Source organism: Eptatretus burgeri, chromosome 3, assembly GCF_056783735.1.
Source record: "Eptatretus burgeri isolate ZD-2024b chromosome 3, Ebu_testis_v1, whole genome shotgun sequence".
Classification (NCBI taxonomy): domain Eukaryota; kingdom Metazoa; phylum Chordata; class Myxini; order Myxiniformes; family Myxinidae; genus Eptatretus; species Eptatretus burgeri.
Genome location: NC_140963.1, coordinates 119,612,832 through 119,635,990, shown reverse-complemented (window position 1 = coordinate 119,635,990; position 23,159 = coordinate 119,612,832). Strand labels below are relative to the sequence as shown.

Genomic DNA, 23,159 nt, shown 5'->3' with positions numbered 1-23,159 from the left:
TGGCCCCTGGTTCAGTGGAAGCAGAAGTCCTTGGGATATGGATCACACTCTCATCTTCTTTACTTTAAGGGCTGTGGCCCCTGGTTCAGGGAGAGTGTAAGTACATGGGATTTTGATAATACTCTCATCTTCCTTACTTTAAGGGCTGTGGCCCCTGGTTCAGTGGGAGCGGGAAGTACTTGGGATTTGGATCATACTCTCATTCATCTTCCTTACTTTAAGGGCTGTGGCCCCTGGTTCAGTAGGAGCGGAAGTACTTGGGATTTGGATCATACTCTCATCTTTACTTTAAGGGCTGTGGCCCCTGGTTCAGTGGAAGCAGAAGTCCTTGGGATATGGATCACACTCTCATCTTCTTTACTTTAAGGGCTGTGCCCCCTGGTTCAGTGGGAGCGGGAAGTACTTGGGATATAGATTATACTCTCATCTTTGCTTTAAGGGCATGATAATTCATGATAATTCATGATCGCCTAACCCCCTCTCTCCCAGCACCACAGAGCCTTTTCTCCTCCTCATTCGGCCCCCTCCCCTCGCTATTCTGCAATACCCCACACTCCTTCAGCAACCCTCCTTACCTCCCCCCCTCTTCCCTCGTCCTACCCTCCCCCGCCCCCTCCACCTCCTGCACCCAAAGCCTCCTCCCCTACCTCTTCATTAAAAGTGTGGACCTCAAATATCCGGGGCCTTCGCTCAAACCTTTCAGATCTTTCCATACAGGTTGCCACTGACAAACCAGACATTATCTGCCTAACAGAAACTTTCCTCTCCCAAGACGTGTCTGACTCCCAAGTATCTCTCCCTGGTTACTCCCTCTTACGGTATGACAGACCTGAGTCTCGTCCTGGTGGAGGTGTTGCTCTCTTCATCAAAGACTCTATTCCTCACTCTCCCTGCACTGCTCTCACTCCCCCACACCCCCAGGAATACCTCTGGCTTCGGCTTCCCCTCCACTCCCACCTCATGTTTATATGTGTACTGTACCGTCCACCAAACAGTGATGACTCCATCTACACCTCACTCTCCGAAAACATGGACCATCTTCTATCTTCTCATCCAAACTCTCTCTTCCTCTTATGTGGCGACTTCAATTGTCATCACGCCAGTTGGCTAGGTGTGGGTACCTCTCTCACCTGCCATGGGACATCAGCAAAAGCTTTCTGCGACTCATTGGGACTGACTCAATCGGTCAACTTCCCGACCTGGATCTCAACCAATGGTACTCCATCTCTTCTGGATCTGATTTTGACAAATTTCCCTGACAATATCTGCTGCTCTTCCTTTGCTCCAATTGGTTCTTCTGACCACGTCCTTGTTAAAGTGGACATCTCTCTGGCTGTTATCAGAGAACCACCTCACCGCCGTCGAGTCTGGCATTTCACTCAAGCCGACTGGCAGGGTCTCCGAGCAGCCATCAAACTTACAGACTGGTCTCCTATCACTACTTTCTCAAACATCAACTCATCCTGGGAATTCTTTCAAATAAACTTGCTCTCCCTCATGCACAGATTTATCCCCTCTCGTGTTCAGTTGTCTTACCCTTCCTCCCGCCCTTGGTTTACTGAAGCTTGTGGCGAGGCAGTTGTCCTGAAACAACTTGCCTTTGCCTCATGGAAAGCAAACCCAACTGAGGGCAATCTCAGTTCTTTCCACAAAGCTCGGAACAAGTGTGTATCTACCCTCAGGAGAGCCAGAAAACAACATCTTTCTCATCTCAAGTCTGAACTCTCAAACCTCTCTCCCTCCTCAAAATCCTGGTGGCGTTTAATCAAATCTGTTTCTGGTGTATGTTCCCCCTCCATCCCCTCCCTTACCTCAAATGGCCGCACTGCTGATTCCACACGTGATAAAGCTGAATGTCTAAACTCGGTGTTTGCAGCTAAATCTTGTGTCCTAAACCCATCACTATCTCTACCCACTTTACCCAGTCGCACCCAACTGTCCCTGGACTCTGTATCCTTTTCTCCTGACAAGGTGGAGAGCTTGCTTTCAAACCTCGAGTCAGATTCTGCAACCGGTCCAGACGGCATCAGCCCACGTGTCCTCAAAGCCTGCTCTTCTGCTCTTGCTCACCCTCTCTCTGTTCTATTCACCCTCTCATTTTCCCAAGGTCATCTGCCATCTGCTTGGAAATCTGCTAACATCACTGCCCTGCATAAAAGGTGCAAAAACAGATCCCTATAACTACAGACCAATCAGCCTTCTCCCAATCATCAGCAAGGTTATGGAATCCATCATCGCTTCAGACATGAAATCCTTCCTCTTCTCCAATGGCTTGATTTCCAATCATCAATTTGGTTTCAGACCAGGTCACTCTACCCTAGATATGCTGCTACTGCTCTCCCATCAATGGATGGAGGTCCTCAATGCCAGACAGGAAATCCGAGCCGTATCCCTGGACATATCACGTGCTTTTGACACAGTCTGGCACCCTGCCCTACTCACCAAACTCTCTTCCCATGGTATTCAAGGCCATCTCCACTCATGGCTCGCAGACTTCCTCTCCTGTCGCAGTCAACGTGTGGCCCTAAATGGAGTTCTTTCATCCCCTCTTCCTGTGCAGGCTGGAGTTCCTCAAGGTAGCGTTCTGGGCCCTGTTCTTTTTCTGGTTTTCATCAATGATCTCTCGGACTCTCTGGAAAATCCTCTATTTCTCTTTGCCGATGACTCCACCCTCTGCCGCACCATCTGTCATCCCTCAGACCGGCAAGCAGCAGCTTCTTCGCTCACTGCAGATCTGGATAAAATCACAAACTGGTCCAACACGTGGAACATGTCTTTCAATCCAGACAAATCTCACACTCTCACTATGTCTCTTCGAAAGGACCGTTTACAAAACCCCCCCATCCACTTTCTCAACAATCCTCTGGAAGAAGTCTTTTCCTTCAAGCTTCTGGGTCTCACTATCTGCCATGACCTTTCCTGGGAAAGTCACATTTCCAACCTTGCCTCAAAAGCCAGTCGCCGACTGGGAATCCTCCGTCGTACAAAGTCCTTCCTCGGCCCTCTTGAGCTCCTGACCACTTACAAAGCTTTTGTCCGTAGCCTGATGGAGTACTGCTCTCCCCTCTGGGCTGGTGCTCCTGCCTCCCACCTTTCTCGACTTCACGCTGTCGAAACCAGGGCTTTTAAGATCATTGGCATCTCCCGCAATGAAGCTGAGTCTTTGGGCCTCTCACTCAATCACCGCAGGTTGGTCGGTGGTCTTTCTGTCTTCTACCGACTCCTCTCCAGCCTTGCCCCCCCTGCTCTCTCTGCGATTTGTCCCAACCACATTTCCACAGGGCGCTCAAGGTCCGCCAACAACCCCCTTCTGGTAAAACTACCAAAATCACGAATCACTGCTCATCTTCACTCTTTCATTCCTCTTTTTCCCGCCTTTGGAATAAACTTCCTCACTCTATTCTTTCCCATTCTTCCCTCCAGGCTTTCAAAACAGCTGTTCACCACCACCTCTTATCTTCCCCCATCCAAATCCTCGATCTTTTCTACCCCCGATAATCCACCCAAGCCCACTTCCTTCAATTCTCCTGCTTTCCTTCCTGAAAGTCCCTGTAATGTCCATCTTCTCCTCGCCATGTTCCCCGTCCCATCCCCATCCCTCTCCCTTCCACAGTTCACCTGTGTCTGTTCCCCAATGATTTGTCCCTTCCACTCCCGCCCCTCTTGTCTCATGCCTCCTTGCTGTGAGTTGTGTGTTAGCTCTCATACGAGCCTCGACCAAGGTATACAACAAAAAAAAAAAAAAAAAAAAAAAAAAAAAAAAAGGGCTGTGGCCCCTGGTTCAGTGGAAGCAGAAGTCCTTGGGATATGGATCATACTCTCATCTTCTTTACTTTAAGGGCTGTGGCCCCTGGTTCAGGGAGAGTGTAAGTACATGGGATTTTGATAATACTCTCATCTTTACTTTAAGGGCTGTGGCCCCTGGTTCAGTGGGAGCGAAAGTACTTGGGATTTTGGATCGTAAGTTTCTGAAAACGTAATCTGAGAATTAGCATGCCACCAATGGGTTGTCAGGAAAAACAACCCAGCTGGTTGGAAATAACCCTCAGGGAGGGGTGGGGGGGGGCAATCTCCCTGCCCTGCCCTGCCAGTCCATCCAAACATTGTGGTTAACTCTTGATGCCCTCAGGGTGACTCAGGATGAGCACTCACATTATGCCTTTGAAAGGCACTACCACCCACAATCACCTGAAACCAAATTATTGACAAATTGATCCGGCAAAAACAATTTGAAACAGGCAACAGAAGGAAATCACAAGATTCATTAATTCAAAACAATCTGATGACAATTACAAGGTCACAAATTTGCAATATGTATGAGCTAACCATTTATAGAAATTTTTTAAATTTTTATTTTATCGAATTCGAATATTCTCCAATTCAATTCAATTTAATACTGGGATTTGGGCATTCAATAAACTTTCACAAATGAAAATGAATCAAGAACAAATGAGCATGCTCCGTGCGGTGAGGCGATCACAAAACCAGGTGTAAATCCACGACTGTATTAAATACACAAGATCTAAAGGTTCTCCGCAGTTCGTGTTACCTCGTAACGTTTACCGTGTTTCTACTGGCGCTTTCAGACTGGCTGGAGTCCAAGCCAAACCGGAATGGTCCAAGGAATCCCACACACCGCATTGTGGGTGAAAAACCAACCTCACGGTGCAGTGTCAATGCGCCAGTGGAAACCTACCTTCGCAATCTCTCACTTGTGTCAACATATAACAGGGAAGGTTAGCCCACCTGGAGCAGCACGACAGCTCCGTTTCAAGGTGGACATGCGGGCAGGAGGTGAAATGAAGTAGCAACTTCCTAAATGCCCGACTGAGGCTAACCGATTCTGATGTGTCGGCTTAGCAATTTTACTTACTCCAAATACAAATTCTCCCCACGAATGATGCGAAGGCTCCGAAAGAAAGCAAGTGAAACCAGCGCGAAGGAATGCTTGATCTTGACGTAACCTGTTACTTCTTCAATACGACCCAGGTTAGCTTCCAGTTCGGCAGCAATATTGTCTGCAGGAAGAGATAAGAAATGGAAGGATGAGGCGGGATGGTGGGAAGGGGTTTTACGCTGGAAAACCATGCACAGTACTTTCACGATTGTTGTGCAAAAGTGAGTTAGCTTGTCTCAGAAAGAGTTGGTAAGATGGAAGATAAACTTTCAATTTCATCGATACACAGAAAGTAAGGCAATTTGTGGATTAAATATCAATTAAATGATTCTTCTTCCATAACGGCCGCAGATATTCCGACCTTCTGATGGGGAACACGTAGGCTGGGGGAACGTTTCTAAATACATATCATATTTTCTCTCTGCCCAACGAATGATGTCATGCATGTCAAACTACACGAGGTCTCCTGACGTCCTTGACTAGCATATGATGCGTGTACAAGCTTCTCCGTGAGCATTAGACAGCTCGACAACAAAAAAAGGCTCCATCACCTCCAAACGGTTTCAAGCAAGTTCAGAAGTTTCAGCATCAGTAACCGAACCAAATGTGCGAATAAACAAAAAGTTTACGTAAAGAAAGGAATAACACGTCGTCATACAGGATGCATTTTGGTCTCGTAAGTAAAAATTGGCTCCAACAACTCGTGTGCTTTAAACTACTTTCTCATTACAGCAACAGTAGTAAAAATTTACAATGACCAGGAACGAAAAACACTTGTTTGAGAAATATTTTCCAGTGGAACAGCAGTTTCTATGTCTATCCTAAGTTCAGGAAACGGTCAAAACTTTGATTGCGGGCCGAGCTCGACGAAGCTACGAGGATGGGCTGAAGGAGACGGAACTTTATACGCTAGAAAGGAGTCGATGACGAGGGGATTTTATTGAGATGTTTCGACAGACACATACACACAGACAGACACACAACAAAGTAATACCATGTGTGTGAGCGTGCACATTTGTTTTTCTGTAACAATGAGGATGAGATGGGGATATCGCGGTCACCTTGTCCAAATGTGGTTTCGGACGTTGTTCCGTAATTTGACAAATCACAAAACGCATTCGCACATTGCTTTAACCAATGTGCTCATGTTATCTCATCATAACCTTCTCACAATGTTGATACATTATTGGCAAGCCACAAGGAAAATCATCTGCTCGTGAGTTATCACGAGATGTTTTCATTGCCTGACCGATATTTCCATTGGAAAACTATTCTCTGCTCGTGGTGTGTCCAAAATTGCCACAAATAGAGGGAATGTTCTCCTCCACCAGATACACTGCACTCGACCCTCTAATGGACATATTGCATATCACAACAAGCGAGCTACATCTGCCCATGTTGACAAAATCAAATTCCTTCGATGCTCGTAAGCGGGACTTCTTGTTTTTGATGACATGACCTTCATCATTTTTCATGGATTGTTTATTCAGCACCAACCCTGATACTGTACTCCCTTCAGTTGGTTCCATGTGACTTGGTTAATTATCCGTGTCACAAAGAACTTATTGATGCTCTTAAACCGCGATGGTAACGCACGAGGTCGTGTCCGGATGTATCACCTGTAAAGGTCAACCCGATGGCTTCTCAGAATGCGGACCGCTGTATATTCTGCCGTTAATGGTGGCACTGTCCCACTATGTGAGGACAAGAGACATCTCAACGACACAAGGAACTCAAACACGTGACCATTTGGCCCATCCTGTCTGTGCTTTGTTGACACCACATTCTTTTTATTTCCTTTCATTGAATTTTTTCATGAACTAGACCAGTGGTTCCCAAACTTTTTTGTCCATGACCCAAAATTTAAAATCACATTTGCCTTGCAACCCAAATGATACTGGTACCTAGTGTACCTACGATAAAAATTGTCAGAGAAAATGCTTTTGACATGAAACCCCTCCCCCTCGAAAACTGAGATTTTGAGGGGGGGGGGGTTCAAGTTTGGGTCACAACCCTGGGTTTGGCAACCCCTGAACTAGACCCTCTCATTGACCTCAGTCGCCGTGTACATGATCACCCATGCATACCCAAACTCTACTTGCCAGTCCTGCCAACATACCTGCACCCATCTAGCCCTAATGCTTCTATAAGTCCCTATCTAATTCTAATTTAAACTTATCTACTGTTTCTGCTGCCACGACCTTTCCAGGGAGACCATCAACTACTCTCTGAGTATAAGACCCCTGCCTTACTACCCTCTTCACGCTCCTATTCTTTACTCTCAGGCCCCTCCATGGCCCCTGGTCCTTTCACTGTCTACCCTGCTGAAAAATTCTTCTGCACTTATTTCGTATATACGGTACCTTTCATTATCCTAATCATCTCAATAAAATCCCCTCGTCATCGACTCCTTTCTCGCGTATAAAGTTCCGTCTCCTTCAGCTCATCCTCATAGCTTCGTCGAGCTCGGCCCGCAATCAAAGTTTTGATCGTTTCCTGAACTTAGGATAGACATAGAAACTGCTGTTCCACTGGAAAATATTTCTCAAACAAGTGTTTTTCGTTCCTGGTCATTGTAAATTTTTACTACTGTTGCTGTAATGAGAAAGTAGTTTAAAGCACACGAGTTGTTGGAGCCAATTTTTACTTACGAGACCAAAATGTATCCTGTATGACGACGTGTTATTCCTTTCTTTACGTAAACTTTTCGTTTATTCGCACATGTATGTGTATGTATGTGTATGTGTGTGTATATGTGTGTATGTGTGTGTATATGTGTGTATGTGTGTGTATATGTGTGTATGTGTGTGTATGTATGTGTACGTGTGTATGTATATGTATGTATGTGTGTATGTATGTGTATGTATGTGTATGTGTGTGTATATGTGTGTATGTGTGTGTATATGTGTATGTGTGTGTATATGTGTGTATGTGTGTGTATGTATGTGTATGTATGTGTACGTGTGTATGTATATGTATGTATGTGTGTATGTATGTGTATGTGTGTGCATGTGTGTATGAGTGTATGTGTGTATGTATGTGTATGTGTGTGCATGTGTGTATGTGTGTATGTGTGTATGTGTGTGTATATGTGTGTATGTGTGTGTATGTATGTGTACGTGTGTATGTATATGTATGTATGTGTGTATGTATGTGTATGTGTGTGTATGTGTGTATGAGTGTATGTATGTATGTGTATGTGTATGTATGTATATGTATGTATGTATGTATGTGTGTATGTATGTATGTATGTATGTATGTGTGTATGTGTGTATGCATATATGTATGTGTATGTATGTGTACGTATGTGTATGTGTATGTATGTGAATGTATGTGTGTATGTGTGTGTATGTATGTGTGTATGTATGTGTATGTATGTGTATGTATGTGTATGTATGTGTATGTGTGTGTATGTATGTGTATGTATGTGTATGTATGGATGTATGTGTATGTATGTGTGTATGTATGTATGTATGTGTATGTATGTGTATGTATGTGTATGTATGTGTATGTATGTGAATGTATGTGTGTATGTATGTGTGTATGTATGTGTATGTATGTGTATGTATGTATGTGTATGCATGTGTGTATGTGTGTGTATGTGTGTGTGTATGTATGTATGTATGTATGTGTATGTATGTGTTTATGTGTATGTGTGTATGTGTGTATGTGTGTATGTGTGTATGTGTATGTATGTGTGTATGTTTGTGTGTGTATGTAATATATGTGTGTATGTGTGCATGTGTGTGTGTATGTATGTGTGTATGTATGTATGTGTGTGTATGTATGTATGTGTGTATGTGTGTGTATGTATGTGTGTGTATGTATGTGTGTGTGTATATGTGTATGTATATGTATGTGTGTGTATATGTGTATGTATGTGTGTATGTATGTGTATGTATGTGTATGTGTATGTATGTGTGTATGTGTATGTATGTGTGTGTATGTGTATGTATGTGTGTGTATGTGTGTGTATGTATGTATGTGTGTATGTGTGTATGTATGTATGTATGTATGTATATGTGTTTTTGTATGTATGTATGTATGTATGTGTGAATGTTTTGTATGTATGTATGTATGTGTGTATGTGTATGTATATATGTATGTATGCGTGTGGGTTTGTGTGGATGTGTGTATGTATGTATGTGAATATATGTATGAATATATGTATGTATGTGTGTATGTATGTATGTATGTATGTATGTATGTATGTATGTATGTGTATGCGTGTGTGTATGTTTGTGTATGTATGTATGAATGTATGTATGTGTGTATGTGTGTGTGTATGTGTGTATGTGTGTATGTGTTTGTATGTGTGTATGTGTTTGTATGTATGTATGTGTGTATGTGTATGTATGTGTATGTATGTATATGTGTGTATGTATGTATGTTCGTGTGTATGTGTGTATGTATGTATGTATGTATGTATGTGTATGCGTGTGTGTATGTTTGTGTATGTATGTATGTATGTATGTATGTGTATGCATGTGTGTATGTGTGTATGTGTGTATGTATGTTTGTATGTGTGTATGTGTGTATGTGTTTGTATGTGTGTATGTGTGTGTAGGTATCTATGTATGTGTGTATGTATCCATGTATGTATGTGTGTATGTGTTTGTATGTATGTATGTATGTGTGTGTATGCGTGTATGTATGTATGTATGTATGTATGTATGTGTATGTGTGTGTATGTGTTTATTTGTATGTGTGTATGTATGTATGTGTGTATGTGTGTATGTGTGTATGTATGTGTGTGTGTGTATGAGTTTGTATGTGTGTATGTGTTTGTATGTATGTATGTATGTGTGTATGTGTATGTATGTGTATGTATGTATATGTGTGTATGTATGTATATGTGTGTATGTATGTATGTTTATGTGTATGTGTGTATGTATGTATGTATGTATGCATGCATGTATGTGTATGCGTGTGTGTATGTATGTATGTGCATGTGTATGTATGTGTTTATGTGTGTGTGTGTATGTGTATGTATGTGTGTGTATATGTGTTTATGTGTATGTATCTGTTTATGTGTATGTATGTGTGTATGTATGTGTTTATGTGTTTATGTGAATGTGTGTATGTGTGTGTATGTGTGTGTATGTGTGTGTATGTATGTGTTTATGTGCATGTGTATGTATGTGTTTATGTGTATGTGTGTATGTATGTATGTATGTATGTGCATGTGTATCTATGTGTTTATGTGTATGTGTGTATGTGTATGTATGTGTGTATGTATTTGTATGTGTGTATGTGTGTGTATGTATCTATGTATTTATGTGTGTATGTGTTTGTATGTGTGTATGTGTCTGTATGTATGTATGTGTGCATGTATGTGGATGTATGTATATGTGTGTGTATGTATGTATGTTTATGCGTATGTGTGTATGTATGTATGCATGTATGTATGTATGTATGTGTGTATGTATGTATGTATGTGTATGTATGTGTTTATTTGTATGTGTGTATGTATGTATGTATGTGTGTATGTGTGTGTGTATGTATGTATGTGTATGTTTGTATGTATGTATGTGTGTGTATGTATGTATGTGTATATATGTGTTTATGTGTGTGTGTGTCTGTATGTATGTGTGTGTATGTGTATGTATGTCTGTCTGTATGTATGTATGTATATATTGTTACGGCTGTGGAAATTCGCAAACCACCATCCAGTCCCGTAGGTGAGGTATCTCTTCAGTACATGTGTAGTTAGCCCCAAACCTGTTGTTTAGAGGGAATAAATGTGATTCATTCGGGCTGCGACGCTTTGAGTTAGCCATTTTTCTGTTCTATCTTTTATTTCAAACAAACAGCATCTCAACATCCACGCCATCCCCACCACAGCGCCAACCACACTCCAACCACATCACCTCCACCATCTACACTACCACATCTTCGCCACTCACCATTCACTAGGCCCTGTGCGGTTACGATCTCCGGGAACAAACAAAAACCAACAACGATGCTCAGGGGTTTTTCCGCCTGTTTCTCCCGTCGAAATTCTCTGCGCTCGGTGTGGGGGAAGTGCGATCCGAGCCGCGGGTCAAAGGTGAGAAAAGGTGGGGGCCTCTTTTTGGGGGAATAATTCCCTGGCTCTGAGCCAAGACTGACTCCCCCGGCCCCCGCACGGCGCAGGGTGGAGGGAGAGCGAGAGGTCACGCCCCCCTTCGAGAGGCTTCTCCAAGAAGTTCGAAGGGAGGCGGGGCCGAAAACGGGGCGGAGCGAAGGGCGGAGCCCCGCGCTATAAAAGGCGGACAGGACGGACCTTGAGGAGTGGTTGGTCGAGAGTTGTTGGTCGAGAGTTGTTGGTCGGGAGTTGTTGGTCGAGAGTTGGTCGAGTTGTTGGTCGAGAGTTGGTCGAGTTGGTTCGGGTTGAGTTGGTTCTTCGAGGCGTCCTGTCTGCTTGTCTTGTCGGGGGAAGAGTCCTGCGCCCGCGGTTTGGCGAGTGGCCTGTCACGAAGGCACGGACGGGAGACGCGGCAGCGCCGGTTGTGAGGTGGACCTGCGCGTCCGGACGAGGAGTGCCGGAGAGGGTTCGCCGGCCGCGAGAGAGGTCGGGGCCAGGTGTGACCACGCTGACGGTCGTGGGAGAGGGGCTCACCGGCCACGAAAAGGGAAGTCGCGACTTCTTTTTCTTTTTCCTTTGCTTTTTGTGTAAATGTCTGTGGGTGGCGCCGTCCGTCAAGTAGTAATGTTTTAAGTGTTGCCGTGTGTTCGCGTATTCGGTCGTAGCTCTGCATTGTTGTTGTTGTTGTTGTTTTAAATTGATATATGTGCATTTTGACTCTTTGGCTGTATATGTGTGCTCTGTGTCTGTGTGAACTTGTTCCCCGTTTCGCTGCGTCCTTCCCTTTGTTGAATCTCCATCTTGCTTCACGTAAAGGGTTCGTAGTGGGCTTAATACGCCTGATAAGTAATCGGAACCGTCGAGGCCGACGATAACACCGCTCGGTTATCCCGATAGTACGGAACGGACCGCTTAAGCGGCCCGTGTCCGGAGTCGACCTGCGGCGAGGTGCGATCGCCCGGTTTACCATCCGCGTGGGTACTTAGGTAGGTCGAGTTTGGCGAACAACTCTATCCCACGCGGGTGGCCGATTGGCGCGATCGTGGTGAGGCTGAAAGGCCCACCCGTGACTAGCTCCCGGCGTTAGTCCGAGAGGGTCACGACAGAATTGTCCACGCGCCGGCGGGCGCGAATTCGCAACAATATGTATATGTATGTATGTATATATGTGCGTATGTATGTATGTATGTGTGTATGTATGTGTGTATGTATGTGTGTGTATGTATGTATATTGTAACGAATTTTGGCCCGTCCGGCGTGCGATCGGCCACGTAACTCGAATCGCGACGCGTCGCCCACTGGAACGGACAATTCAGTCGTGACCCTCCTGGAACTACCGCCAGGAGCCAGTCACGGGTGGGGGTTTAACGTCACCACGATCGTGCCAATTGCTCACCTGCGCAGGATAGGGTTGCTCGCCAAATTCGACCTACCTAAGTACCTGCGCGAGTGGTCGACCGGGCAATCGTACCTCGCCGCAGGTCGACTTCGGACACGAACCGTTTAAGCAGCTCGTTCCGTGCTGCAGGGATAACCGAGCGGAGTTATCGTCGACCTCGACGGTTCAGATTACTTATCGGGTGTTTCAACCCACTACCAATCCCTTACGTGATGCAAGATGGAACTTTCAACCGAAGGAAAGGACGCAACGAAACGGCAAACAGTTTGACAACTGTTTCACACACACAACACATGCACGTAAGGCAGTAATGCAATGTGCAGCAAAAGCAAAATGCAACAAAAGCAAAAGCACTACTACCGACGATAATTATTTAAAACACTTAAACAATTATACTTGGCGGGACTCAGCGCCACATCATTCATTCAAAATAAACAGGAAAGACCTCCCCATAGGCAGGGAGGTCGACGGGGTCCTTGGACCAAATGTGCGCGGAACCTGGAGGAGCGGCCAGGTCCACGAGACCGAAAAGGTCTTACCCGCGTCCTCGTGACGCGATGGCGGGCAAGCCGCAATATCAGCGCAGCTGTGCCCCGACTCCGTGCCCCTGGCGTGGTCAGTGAGCCCTCTCCGGCGTGCTCCGCGCAAGCACGGTTTGGTCGGCACCACGGCTAGGGTGGGGAATGAACGGGGCCACCAGCACTATCTCAGCGCGGATGGGGGGGGGGGAATTGTTGATGCTCAGGGTCGAGCGAGGGGAATGGCAGGCTGGCTTGGTCGCTTGTGAAAGCGAAGGTGGCTCGATTGCAGCGACGAGACGAGCCCAGCGACGAGACGACACCAGCCACGGGAAAAGCGACCCCCACACTACAACAATGAGTTCGACACAGACTTGCGTCTTTTATAAACCGGAGGAGGAGCCTGTATGCAGATTTTAGGATCAAAACACGATTGGAGGCGGGGCCACGCCACCCTCTGTTCAGCCATTGGTGTGGCAAAAAGGGGCCTGAGCCTCTTTTGATCCGAATTCCTTCCTGAGAGGAATTCACATCCATCGCGCTTGGAGGCGGGGCCACACCGCCCGACGCTCGCCCATTGGACGGAGGAAAAGGGGCGTGAACCTCCCCTGATCCGAATTTCTCTCCCGTAAGGAATCCACATTCATCGCGCTTGGAGGCGGGGCCACACCGCCCGATGCTCGCCCATTGGACGGAGGAAAAGGGGCGTGAACCTCCCCTGATCCGAATTTCTCTCCCGTAAGGAATCCATTGCACTCGCGGCTTGCTGCGTTCGGCAGCAATCACCGAACTGCTTCGGACAGTACGACGTTCAGTGTTGACTGGTGGTGGGGTCGATGGTTGTGGAAGGAGAAAGGCGAAGGTGGTGGGGGGTTTGCTGTGGTGGTTTGGTGGTTGGTGGGCGTCGTTTGGGAATGGTGGTGAAGCGATGTTTGCGGGATGGAGTTGTGGAGTTAAAGAGGTGAAGGTGGTTGTGTTTGAGTTGTTGGCGGCTTAATGATCCAAAATAACGATAGAGAAAGAAAAATGGCTAGCTCAAAGCGTCGCAGCCCAGATGAATCACACATATTCCCTCTAAACAACAGGTGTGGGCTAACTACACATGAACTTATTGATATATCTCACATGAGGACCCTTTATGGTGTATTGCGAATTTCCACAGCCGTAACAATATGTATGTATGTGTATGTATGCGTGTATGTATGTGTATGTATGTGTGTATGTATGTGTGTATGTGTGTGTATGTGTTTATGTGTATGTGTGTATATGTATGTGTGTATGTATGTATGTGAATATATGTATGTCTGTCTATATATTGTTGTGTTTGTGGGTTCGATGGAGGAATTCCATTGGAAAGATAGGATTGTATAGAGTTGCTTGGTCCATGGATGTGAAGAAGACATGTTCTGGACCCAGACTCGTACACGTGCAGGAATAAATTTGCAAAGACAGGAGTTGGATCTGAACCCGTGGGTATCCCCACTGTCTGCTGGAGTATCTTGTTGCCAAATGTAAATAAACTGTTGTTTAGGAGAAATCGAATGCTTCTTTAAAGTTTATTTTCTGACAAACTACATGAATATTGATTTTCCTTTATCGACCAGTTTGCTCTTTGTTCATAAACTTTCATGCCCTCCTGCAAATGTTTTATTTACCGCTCTGTCCAATGCGGTTATGAGATTGTAATGTGGAATGTTTGTGTATAATGCATAAAAATCAAGTTGATAGAATTTTACACACACACACACACACACACACACACACACACACACACACACACACACACACACACACACACACACACACACACACACACACACACACACACACACACACACACACACACACACACACACACACACACACACACACACACACACCTTGAGTGTAAACACTGTTGTGCAACCTTCACATATTACTACAACTGAATTAATGTCAGAAATGCAGGGAACACCTGCATCGGTATCACAGGAAATGGTGGAAATTCCAGCGAAAGAAATCAAAAATAAAGTTTAAAATATTGTGAAAGATCCTTATTTAAAGTCAAGTCCTGAAACCAACATCTAACAGGACGATTGATTCAAAAGAAAAAGAAAAACCAGGTTCGATAATTATCATTCTTATTGGTTCCGACAGAAGAACTGGAAATGATAAAGTACGAGTACATCAAATAAAGAGGATGAAATTATCATGGAAGTTTATAAGAAATAAACTTCAAAATCCTTACTGTAATTCACGGACCGGTGTTTGCTTCTTTGTTTGTCACGCTACTCTTGTTACAGTTCTAGGCTGATTACATCCATCTTATGACATAGGATCAGATCAACATAACCCAAAATAATGTATGGGGGTGTTTTTTTTTATTTTTATCTTTGTTGGTGGTCTTGAGGGGGCGGGGGGGGGTGGGAGGAAGTAGGAATGCAAATTCTCCCTGTAAATGTGTATCCTGTAGCATGTAAGTGTGTGTCTTCTTGTGTATCTCCAGTTCTCCATGTAAGTGTGTGTCTTCTTGTGTATCTCCAGGTGGTGGAGGGTATTACAAGTGTCCACCATTTACAGTACAGTATTCCTGTCCCCAAATTTTCCAGTGCAGTGAGGTGTTTTAATTATAAACAGTAGGTATGTTTTTGCTTCATGCACGTAACCTGGGTTATTTGTTTATATTTTCGGGAGTGATTGAGGCAACAACGTGTTGCATGCTTGGAATGTGATCGCCCATCGGGCGGCTACTCTGCTAGTCAGTCAGTATCTCTATCTCTATATCTCTATCTCTCTATCTCTATCTCTATCTCTCGCCCCATGCTGGCTGTTGGTGAGTCGAATGGAGTGTCATGGCGGCTGTGTGGTCTTGGTGAGCTGTGATCTGCCCTGTTTTTGCGCCTTTCTATCCCCTTTCACATCGTTTTTCACCTCCCTTCTTTTGTTTCCTTCTACACATCGATATTTGTGCTCCCACCCTCCCCTCATCCCTCCGGCCTTCCCTCGCACCGTCGTCACCCCACCCCACCCCGCCCATCTGTCCTTGTTATTTCACGGTTTGCTCTTCGGTTCATCTCTTCCCCTTCCCTCCCCATCCCCCTGTTTTCTCCTCGCATACCTTTTCCCCGAGATAAAGAGAGAAAGAGCCAAAAGCTTCTTGTGGATAGCTTTTAGTTGGCGGCCCATCCCGGGCCTTCAACTGATCGTTTTTTTCCTCACTGTGGCTGTGTTTATTTCCTTTGGAAACCTGTCTCGGCTCGTATTTAATTACTGCACGAGAGCAATCGCCCCTCCTCCCCCTTCCTAAATATGACTTCTTATTCCCGTTATTCGGCATTTGAAGCATTAACAAGAAAACATGGCGTCGTCTGTGTCGCACCCGACTACGTCAGCATCGAGGATCTCGTTATCGGTACGGGAAACATAGTTGGTACTGACAAAGTTCGTGCAGCCTCGCGAATGAACAAACGTGTGGTAATCTTCATGTCTGAGACAGAACTGGTTCACGAAATCGTATCGACCGGACTATCAACAGATGACGGACATTTCGTGCTCGTCTCCCCTCTGGACACTCCGGCCGTGAAGGTCATTATCTCGAACACTCCCCCTTTCCTGAAAAATCAGACACTGATCTCCAAATTATCTCGTTATGGTTCTGTGGTTTCTCAGATCACGATGTTACCTTTACGTAGCCAGGACGATCGGACGAAGCATGTGATGTATTTTCTGAGACAAGCTTATGTGGTGCTTCCTCCCTCTAACGCTGAAAGAACCTTGAACATCGTTTTAAAACTCAAAATTGATAATCATGATTACCAAGTCTACGGAACCACTGACACCCTGAAATGTTTCGAATGTGGTAATTTCGGACACTTGAAATGATCTTGCCCAAAGTCAACCTCGTCGAACGATGAAACAAACCTCGTCAACAAGAATACGTCTTCTTCTTCTTCTTCTTCTTCTTCTTCTTCTTCTTCTTCCTCGACTGTGAAGGAAGCGAATCCCGTGTCTGGTAACAACCCCCAGTCCCCTCAGTCCGATCGTCTAAACAGCAAAACGAATGTTTGGGATGGTTTCACCATTGTTTCATCAAGAAAGAGAAAGAATTTACCTGATGGTCGTTTAACCCAGAAGGAGCATTTACAAACGAGGAATCTGTCGGTAATGTTCCTGCAGTTGTGACTGACGTCACTCGACAATGTTTACCCGGAATGGACCCGGACCCCGGTACCTACGACCAACAAGTTCAGCCTACTTGCCGGTAAGGACAGAGACGTCTCCCTTACAGAGACAGCTTTACCTGTTATTGCAGTGAAGAAAACTATTTCACTTGTTAAAAACTCTCCTATTGGAAAGTCCATTGACGGTGATACACAGACCACTAGTGATGATCCTGCTGTCACTTTGGTAAATGTTAACCCTGAATCCTTGTCAGCAGGAAATAGTGAAACAAATGTTAACCCTGTTACTGCTCCCATCTCATCACGTGGTGAAGCTGGAAACGCAGGAAATGTTAAAATAGATGTTTTACAAGAGACCCCCAAAGTACTGTATACCTCCACGCCGTTGGAGGTCGATAACACCGTGACGGTCGAGGGAAGCGATATCGCTACATCCACTGATGGTGTTTCTGTTTCATCAACTCCCCCGATTATTTCCATTACTTCACCAGGAGATATTCCCACAATGGAAGAGCACATAGACCTGGTAACCAGTACAGATCCGTGTATCAATACTGACCACAGTATCGATATGCAGGACAGGACAAGCTTGTGTGACTCGGAAACTAAAACCGACTCTGACGAATCTGACCTGGAGGAAGCAAACAGGAACAGTCAGGTGGAAACGGTGGAGAAGCTCACCGGTCAAAGTCCTACCCCCCTGAACAAATAAGACTCTTCTTACAAAATACATACAGGAAACGCAATATAAACCTGACGGAATACTTTCCAGATCTACCGTCCTTCCTTGAGTGTGCTCAGGCTATCGTGCGTAAGCCTGACTTATTCGGTTTCCACCAGACACACTGTCACCGCTTAAAAAAAACCGATTGCCAAGGCGAAAAGGGATCCTAATCAATTATCCCGCTTCTGATCTTATTCTTAGAAACTATTATTTTCCTCATGGCCACTTTCAACATTGGAATAACAAATGTTAATGGTGGTGGGAGTCCGCTCCGCAAGATCCAAATTAAACAGTTGGTAGAGGTCAACGGTCTCGACATAGCTTTGTTACAAGAGACCCATGCTGTCCGATCTGTTCAGGCTCAGTGGCGACTATTTATGGACAAGGAATGTTTCTTGAGTAACAACTCCACATCGAAGGCAGGCATCATGTTTGTCTTAGGGAAACATTTCCATCCGTCCTGCCTTAAATTTATGAGTATTATTGATGGACACCTTGCCTCCGTGACCTTCTCTATCGATCAGGTCAAGTTCACAATTCTCAATGTGTACGCTCCAAGCAAAAATGACGAGCGGATCTCCTTTTTTGCCGAACTGAGAAAATTCCTGCAAACACTGGATTTGCAGACTTGTCTAATCATTGGTGGCGATTTTAACTGTACTGTTAATGCTTCATTTGACCGGAACAGGCTGGAACCCCAACCATGTACCGCAAAACTTTTTGCAAACATCATTGCGAAATATAATCTCCATGATATTTGGCGCGTGCAGCACCCTTCTGATCGGTCTTACACATGGTGTCGTTGTTTAAACAACCATATCTCACTTGCGAGGCTTGATCGCATATGTAAATTCTCATTTATTACATGGAGTTTATAAATCCGATATCGTGCCTTCTGGTTTCTCCGACCATTCCCTAGCCCGAGTCTTGATTCAACTCTCTAAACCATGTCAAGGGAGCTCTCATTGGAAATTCAACAATAGTTTACAAGAAAACCTCAACTTCATTCAGGCCTTTGAATCCTTCTGGACGACGCTCCGAGAACAGAAGTTAAGCTGTTCCGTTAACCCGCTGATATGGTGGAATTTAGTAAAAACCCAAATCAAAGGTTTCTGCCAACAGTATCAGGTTTTCTCAACAAGGGCTGACCATGAAGTAAAGAAAATATTACAGTTAGAGATTTTACAACTCCAACGGGTCATCGGACAAAATAATAGTAACATACAAAAAACCTTAACTGAGAAACAGTCCTTAATAAAGGAAATGACCGAGAGGAATGCACGTGGTGCCTTAGTTCGGATGAGGGTGCGACACCTGAATGAGGCAGATGTACCAACCAAGTACTTCTTTTCCTTAGAGAAACGTCTTCCCAGTAAGCAGCTTTCTCAGCTGCGATTAGCAGTTTCATCCATTACCTTTACACAATCAGAAATCAAACCTTTCGTGAAAGAATACTTTTCGAAAATATATTCAATGGAACAAATAAATCCTGTCAGTGTCACCTCGATCTCCGTAGGCCTGCCAGTGTTGTGTGCAGATGGGCGTTCCCAACTGGAAAGACCCATTACTTTGGATGAACTTGGCACTGCCCTGCACAGCCTTGCCATTGGGAAAGCACCTGGATTGGATGGACTTACAACCGAATTTTACAAGAAGTTTTGGCACTTATTGGGTCCAGAACTCATTAACACCTTGAACGTAAGCTGCCAGCTTGGAGAGCTACCTCAGAGTTGCCGACGAGCTCTTCTTACCCTCATCCCAAAAAAGGGACACATGCTGTGTGTTAAATATTGGCGTCCTATCTCCCTGTTATGTACGGACTATAAGATATTTTCAAAAGCCTTGGCATAGCGACTTACTCCTTATTTATCCTCGTTGTTGAAAGAAGACCAATGTTACTGTGTCCCAAAACGTTCCATTTATGACAACATCTCCCTTGTGAGAGACATCATTGAACTGTGCAAGGAAAGCCCTAAAGATTTAGGACTTCTTCTCCTTGATCAGGAGAAAGCCTTTGACCGTGTTGACCATCGGTACCTTTTCGAAGTACTTGAGCGGTTTGGACTCGGTTCAACGTTCATCTCTTATATTAAGTCATTGTACAATAATATTTATAATGTGCTTAAGATAAACAATGAACTTGTTGCACCTTTGTCTATTAACAAGGGAATTAGACAAGGTTGCCCTCTTTCCGGGTTGCTTTATGCTCTCTCCATCGAACCCCTACTGGTTTTTTTTGCGCTGTAGACTAACAGGGGTTAGTTTGTCCCAGCTTGAACGGCCCATCAAGGTACTGGCATACGCTGATGACGTGTGTGTATTCGTACAAGATATCAATGACGTTAACATCGTTCGTTATTGTTTGTCCTTATTTGAAAAGGCTTCTTGAGCCAAAGTAAATTGGAACAAAACGAGTGCCCTTTGGATCGGTCCATTGTGCTACTTGGCACCAAGACTTCCTGCTCCACTGTTATGGGCCAATGATGGTGTGAAATACCTTGGAGTGTTCTTAGGTAATAATACCACAGTAGCAAAAAATTGTGCTGGTCTGCTTGAGTTTGTTGAGGGTAAACTGCAAAAATGGAAAAGTCTGATCACACATCTGTCATATCGTGGAAGGGTCTTGGTCATCAACACACTGGTGGCCTCCACCTTATGGCACAGGTTCTTCATGCTGCATCCTCCAGCGGCGTTGCTTCAACAGCTCCAGAAGTGCTTCGTGTCCTTTTTCTGGGATGGAAAACACTGGCTGCGACCTGGGGTCCTCAGTTTACCACTGACCGATGGAGGACAAGGTCTGGTCGACATAAAAAGCCGGCTAATGGCCTTTTGACTCTCGGTTGCTCTTCGCATGCTATACACGCGACCCTTTGCACCATGGGTCAATGTCGCTCGTCACCTTTTGCAACAGGCTGGGAGGCTAGGCTATGACCACTCTCTTTTCCTGATGGACCTTTCCAAAATTCACACATCCCCCCTTTCTGGTTTCTATCAGAGCATGCTAAATGTGTGGCAAGCTCTGACAATAACAAGAGCTACACATTCTTACATGAAACAGATGTTTCTGGAAGAACCTTTGTTCTACAACTCCTTTTCCATGATATGCCTGCTGATAGGTGTTTTATTCAACGCTTTACCGACAAAGGCGTTAAATCTGTCGCAGATCTTCTCAGCCCAAATGGCAGCTCGATCGGAGCTGATGCATTGGCAAGCCTGGTCGGTGTGTGATCCTCTCGAATCGTGGCACACATATTATGTAGTGTGCTTTGGACATGCACACAGCTTGCACCTGCTTGGGAGCAGGACCACCAAAGCAATGAACATAATGCACATTGAATACCTTCTCTCTCTACCTTTCCTGAACTCGTATGTGATTTTTCTCTTGCCAGCCCTCTTCCTTGTCCCCCCCCTTTTAACGTAGGCTTCAATGGCCTTCCCAAACAAAAAGACCTTTATTTGATTGTGTAAAATTTATTTCGCAACGGCAAATAACACAGCAGAAGGTTCGATGGAGAGACCTCTTACCTTGTTCTCCCCCTTATTTTCCTAACTGGAAAGGTTTTTATCACCCTCCTGTACCACCACGACATGGCGACCTCCAATGGAGACTAGTACACTGGATCCTTCCTTCGAATCACTTGTTACACCGTTTTTCAAATCTGCTTGTAGATTAATGTCCTTTTTATAAGAAATCTGAAAACCTTTTTCACATCTATGTTGAACGTCAACGGTTGGCACCTTTATTTATTTTACTTCGGAATTGTTTTGTGAGGTTTGGTTTGATTTTTAACACTTGTGTGTTCATCTACGGATTGGATATCCCACACAAAAATTCCAATACTGTGTTCGCCAATTTCCTGCTTGCTCAGGCAAAGATGGCGGTATATAAGTCAAGGAAAAGAAAACTTGACGATGGTGGAGTAAATGATGAAGATGCTTTGTTTTTGTTCCAAAACCTTGTAATAAGTCATGATAAATTGGATTTTGCTTTCTTTTCAGTAACGGGAAGATTACCACAGTTCGAATCAAAATGGTGTAGAAAAGAAGTTATTTGCAAAGTCCGAGAGGAATGTTTATCCTTTTGTGAAATGTTTTGTATATAATCCATCCGATTCCTCCTTTCCCTTCTTCAGAAATTGTTTCTTGGTTTTCCTTCTTTCTCCGAAATGAAAATGTAACTCCCATTTGGGGGCTTTCTTTTCTATTTTTATAACAAAAAGATACAAAAGTCCCTCTCCCTCCTTCTCCCTCTCCCTCCCTCTCCCTCTCTCTCTCCCTCCCTCCCTCTCCCTCTCTCTCTCTCTCTCTCTCTCTCTCTCTCTCTCTCGCAGCCTGTGGCTGCTGGTTGCATCATTGGTTGGGACGCGGCTATGCCGCTGATGCAGTGTCCCCCTTACCAGTAAACTGTGGTCATTTTGCCGACCTCGGACGGATGACAGGCTGAGTCAACCTCCTGGTGTATTTTAATTCAGCAGCCAACGGGGCTTGAACTCAGGACCTTAGGATCCCAAGCAGCCACCAGCCTAACCACTAAGCCAACACCAGGCTAACTCTGCCAGTAACTATAAATGTTCTGATCGAACAGTGCGACCTGCATAGGAGTTTGTAGTAGCACTGCATCAACCGCCTGGGGATTTCAAAAGGACCAATTTCAAAAGCCAATGAGCTGACAATTTCGAAAATGCTGTTTTTCATTTCTCCTTTTCCAAACTAAACTGAACTTTCCAACACGCTTCTTATAAGAACAATTTTAACCGATCAATCAATGTTGTTTACTTCCTCTTGTTCGCCGCACAATTATTGATCGACATAAGTACCCCAGCAAATGTCGCTTCGGCAATTGTAAACCGAGCACTTTCCGAGCGACATTGTGAAACGTCTACGGAATTGTTTGGTGCGGCAAACGGCATTTGGTCCTGAGTTTCCCCATTCGAATCGCGGTGCCTTTTGGTCGAAGATGTGACAGACAGGCAAACGTCTCGTACATGTGATGATGCTCCTAGTATGGTGCCAAAAACCCATTACACTCACTTCCTCCACGAAGATTGATAATCAGGCTTCCGTTGATGAGCGTGCAGCCGTGCAGCGCTTGTGCTGCCGTCACTGAATCGATGTTCTGTCGCTCCACCTGGCACACCTTGGGACACAGCCCGTCGCACTTGCTGCATGTCATGCTGGGGATTAGAAAAGAAAGGGTACATTTTCATGAAAGGGTGACGTGTTCTACATTTTCTCTCAGTGAATACATGCGAGTGCGCTCCTGACATCTTATGGAATCTCCGGCATGAGGTTCCATGACAACATGAAAGGATGCGCACAGATCACAACCGCAACAACACCAAGTTCACAACGATGATAAAAGACCACAGCATGCAATGCACAATTACATTCCAA

General features: G+C 44.9%; 1 protein-coding gene across 2 annotated transcripts in view; it reads right to left on the bottom strand.

Moving 5' to 3' along the window:
• Nucleotides 1–23,159, bottom strand: part of LOC147030840 (insulin-like growth factor 1 receptor) — a 165,758-nt gene that overhangs the window by 40,182 nt on the left and 102,417 nt on the right. For both annotated transcript variants that reach the window (XM_085875355.1, XM_085875354.1), the window contains exons 5-6: nt 22,797–22,939; nt 4,874–5,018 (exon numbers count right to left, since the gene is read on the bottom strand). In XM_085875355.1, the coding sequence (XP_085731481.1) occupies nt 4,874–5,018; nt 22,797–22,939 (288 nt within the window). The remainder of the gene's footprint in view (nt 1–4,873; nt 5,019–22,796; nt 22,940–23,159) is intronic.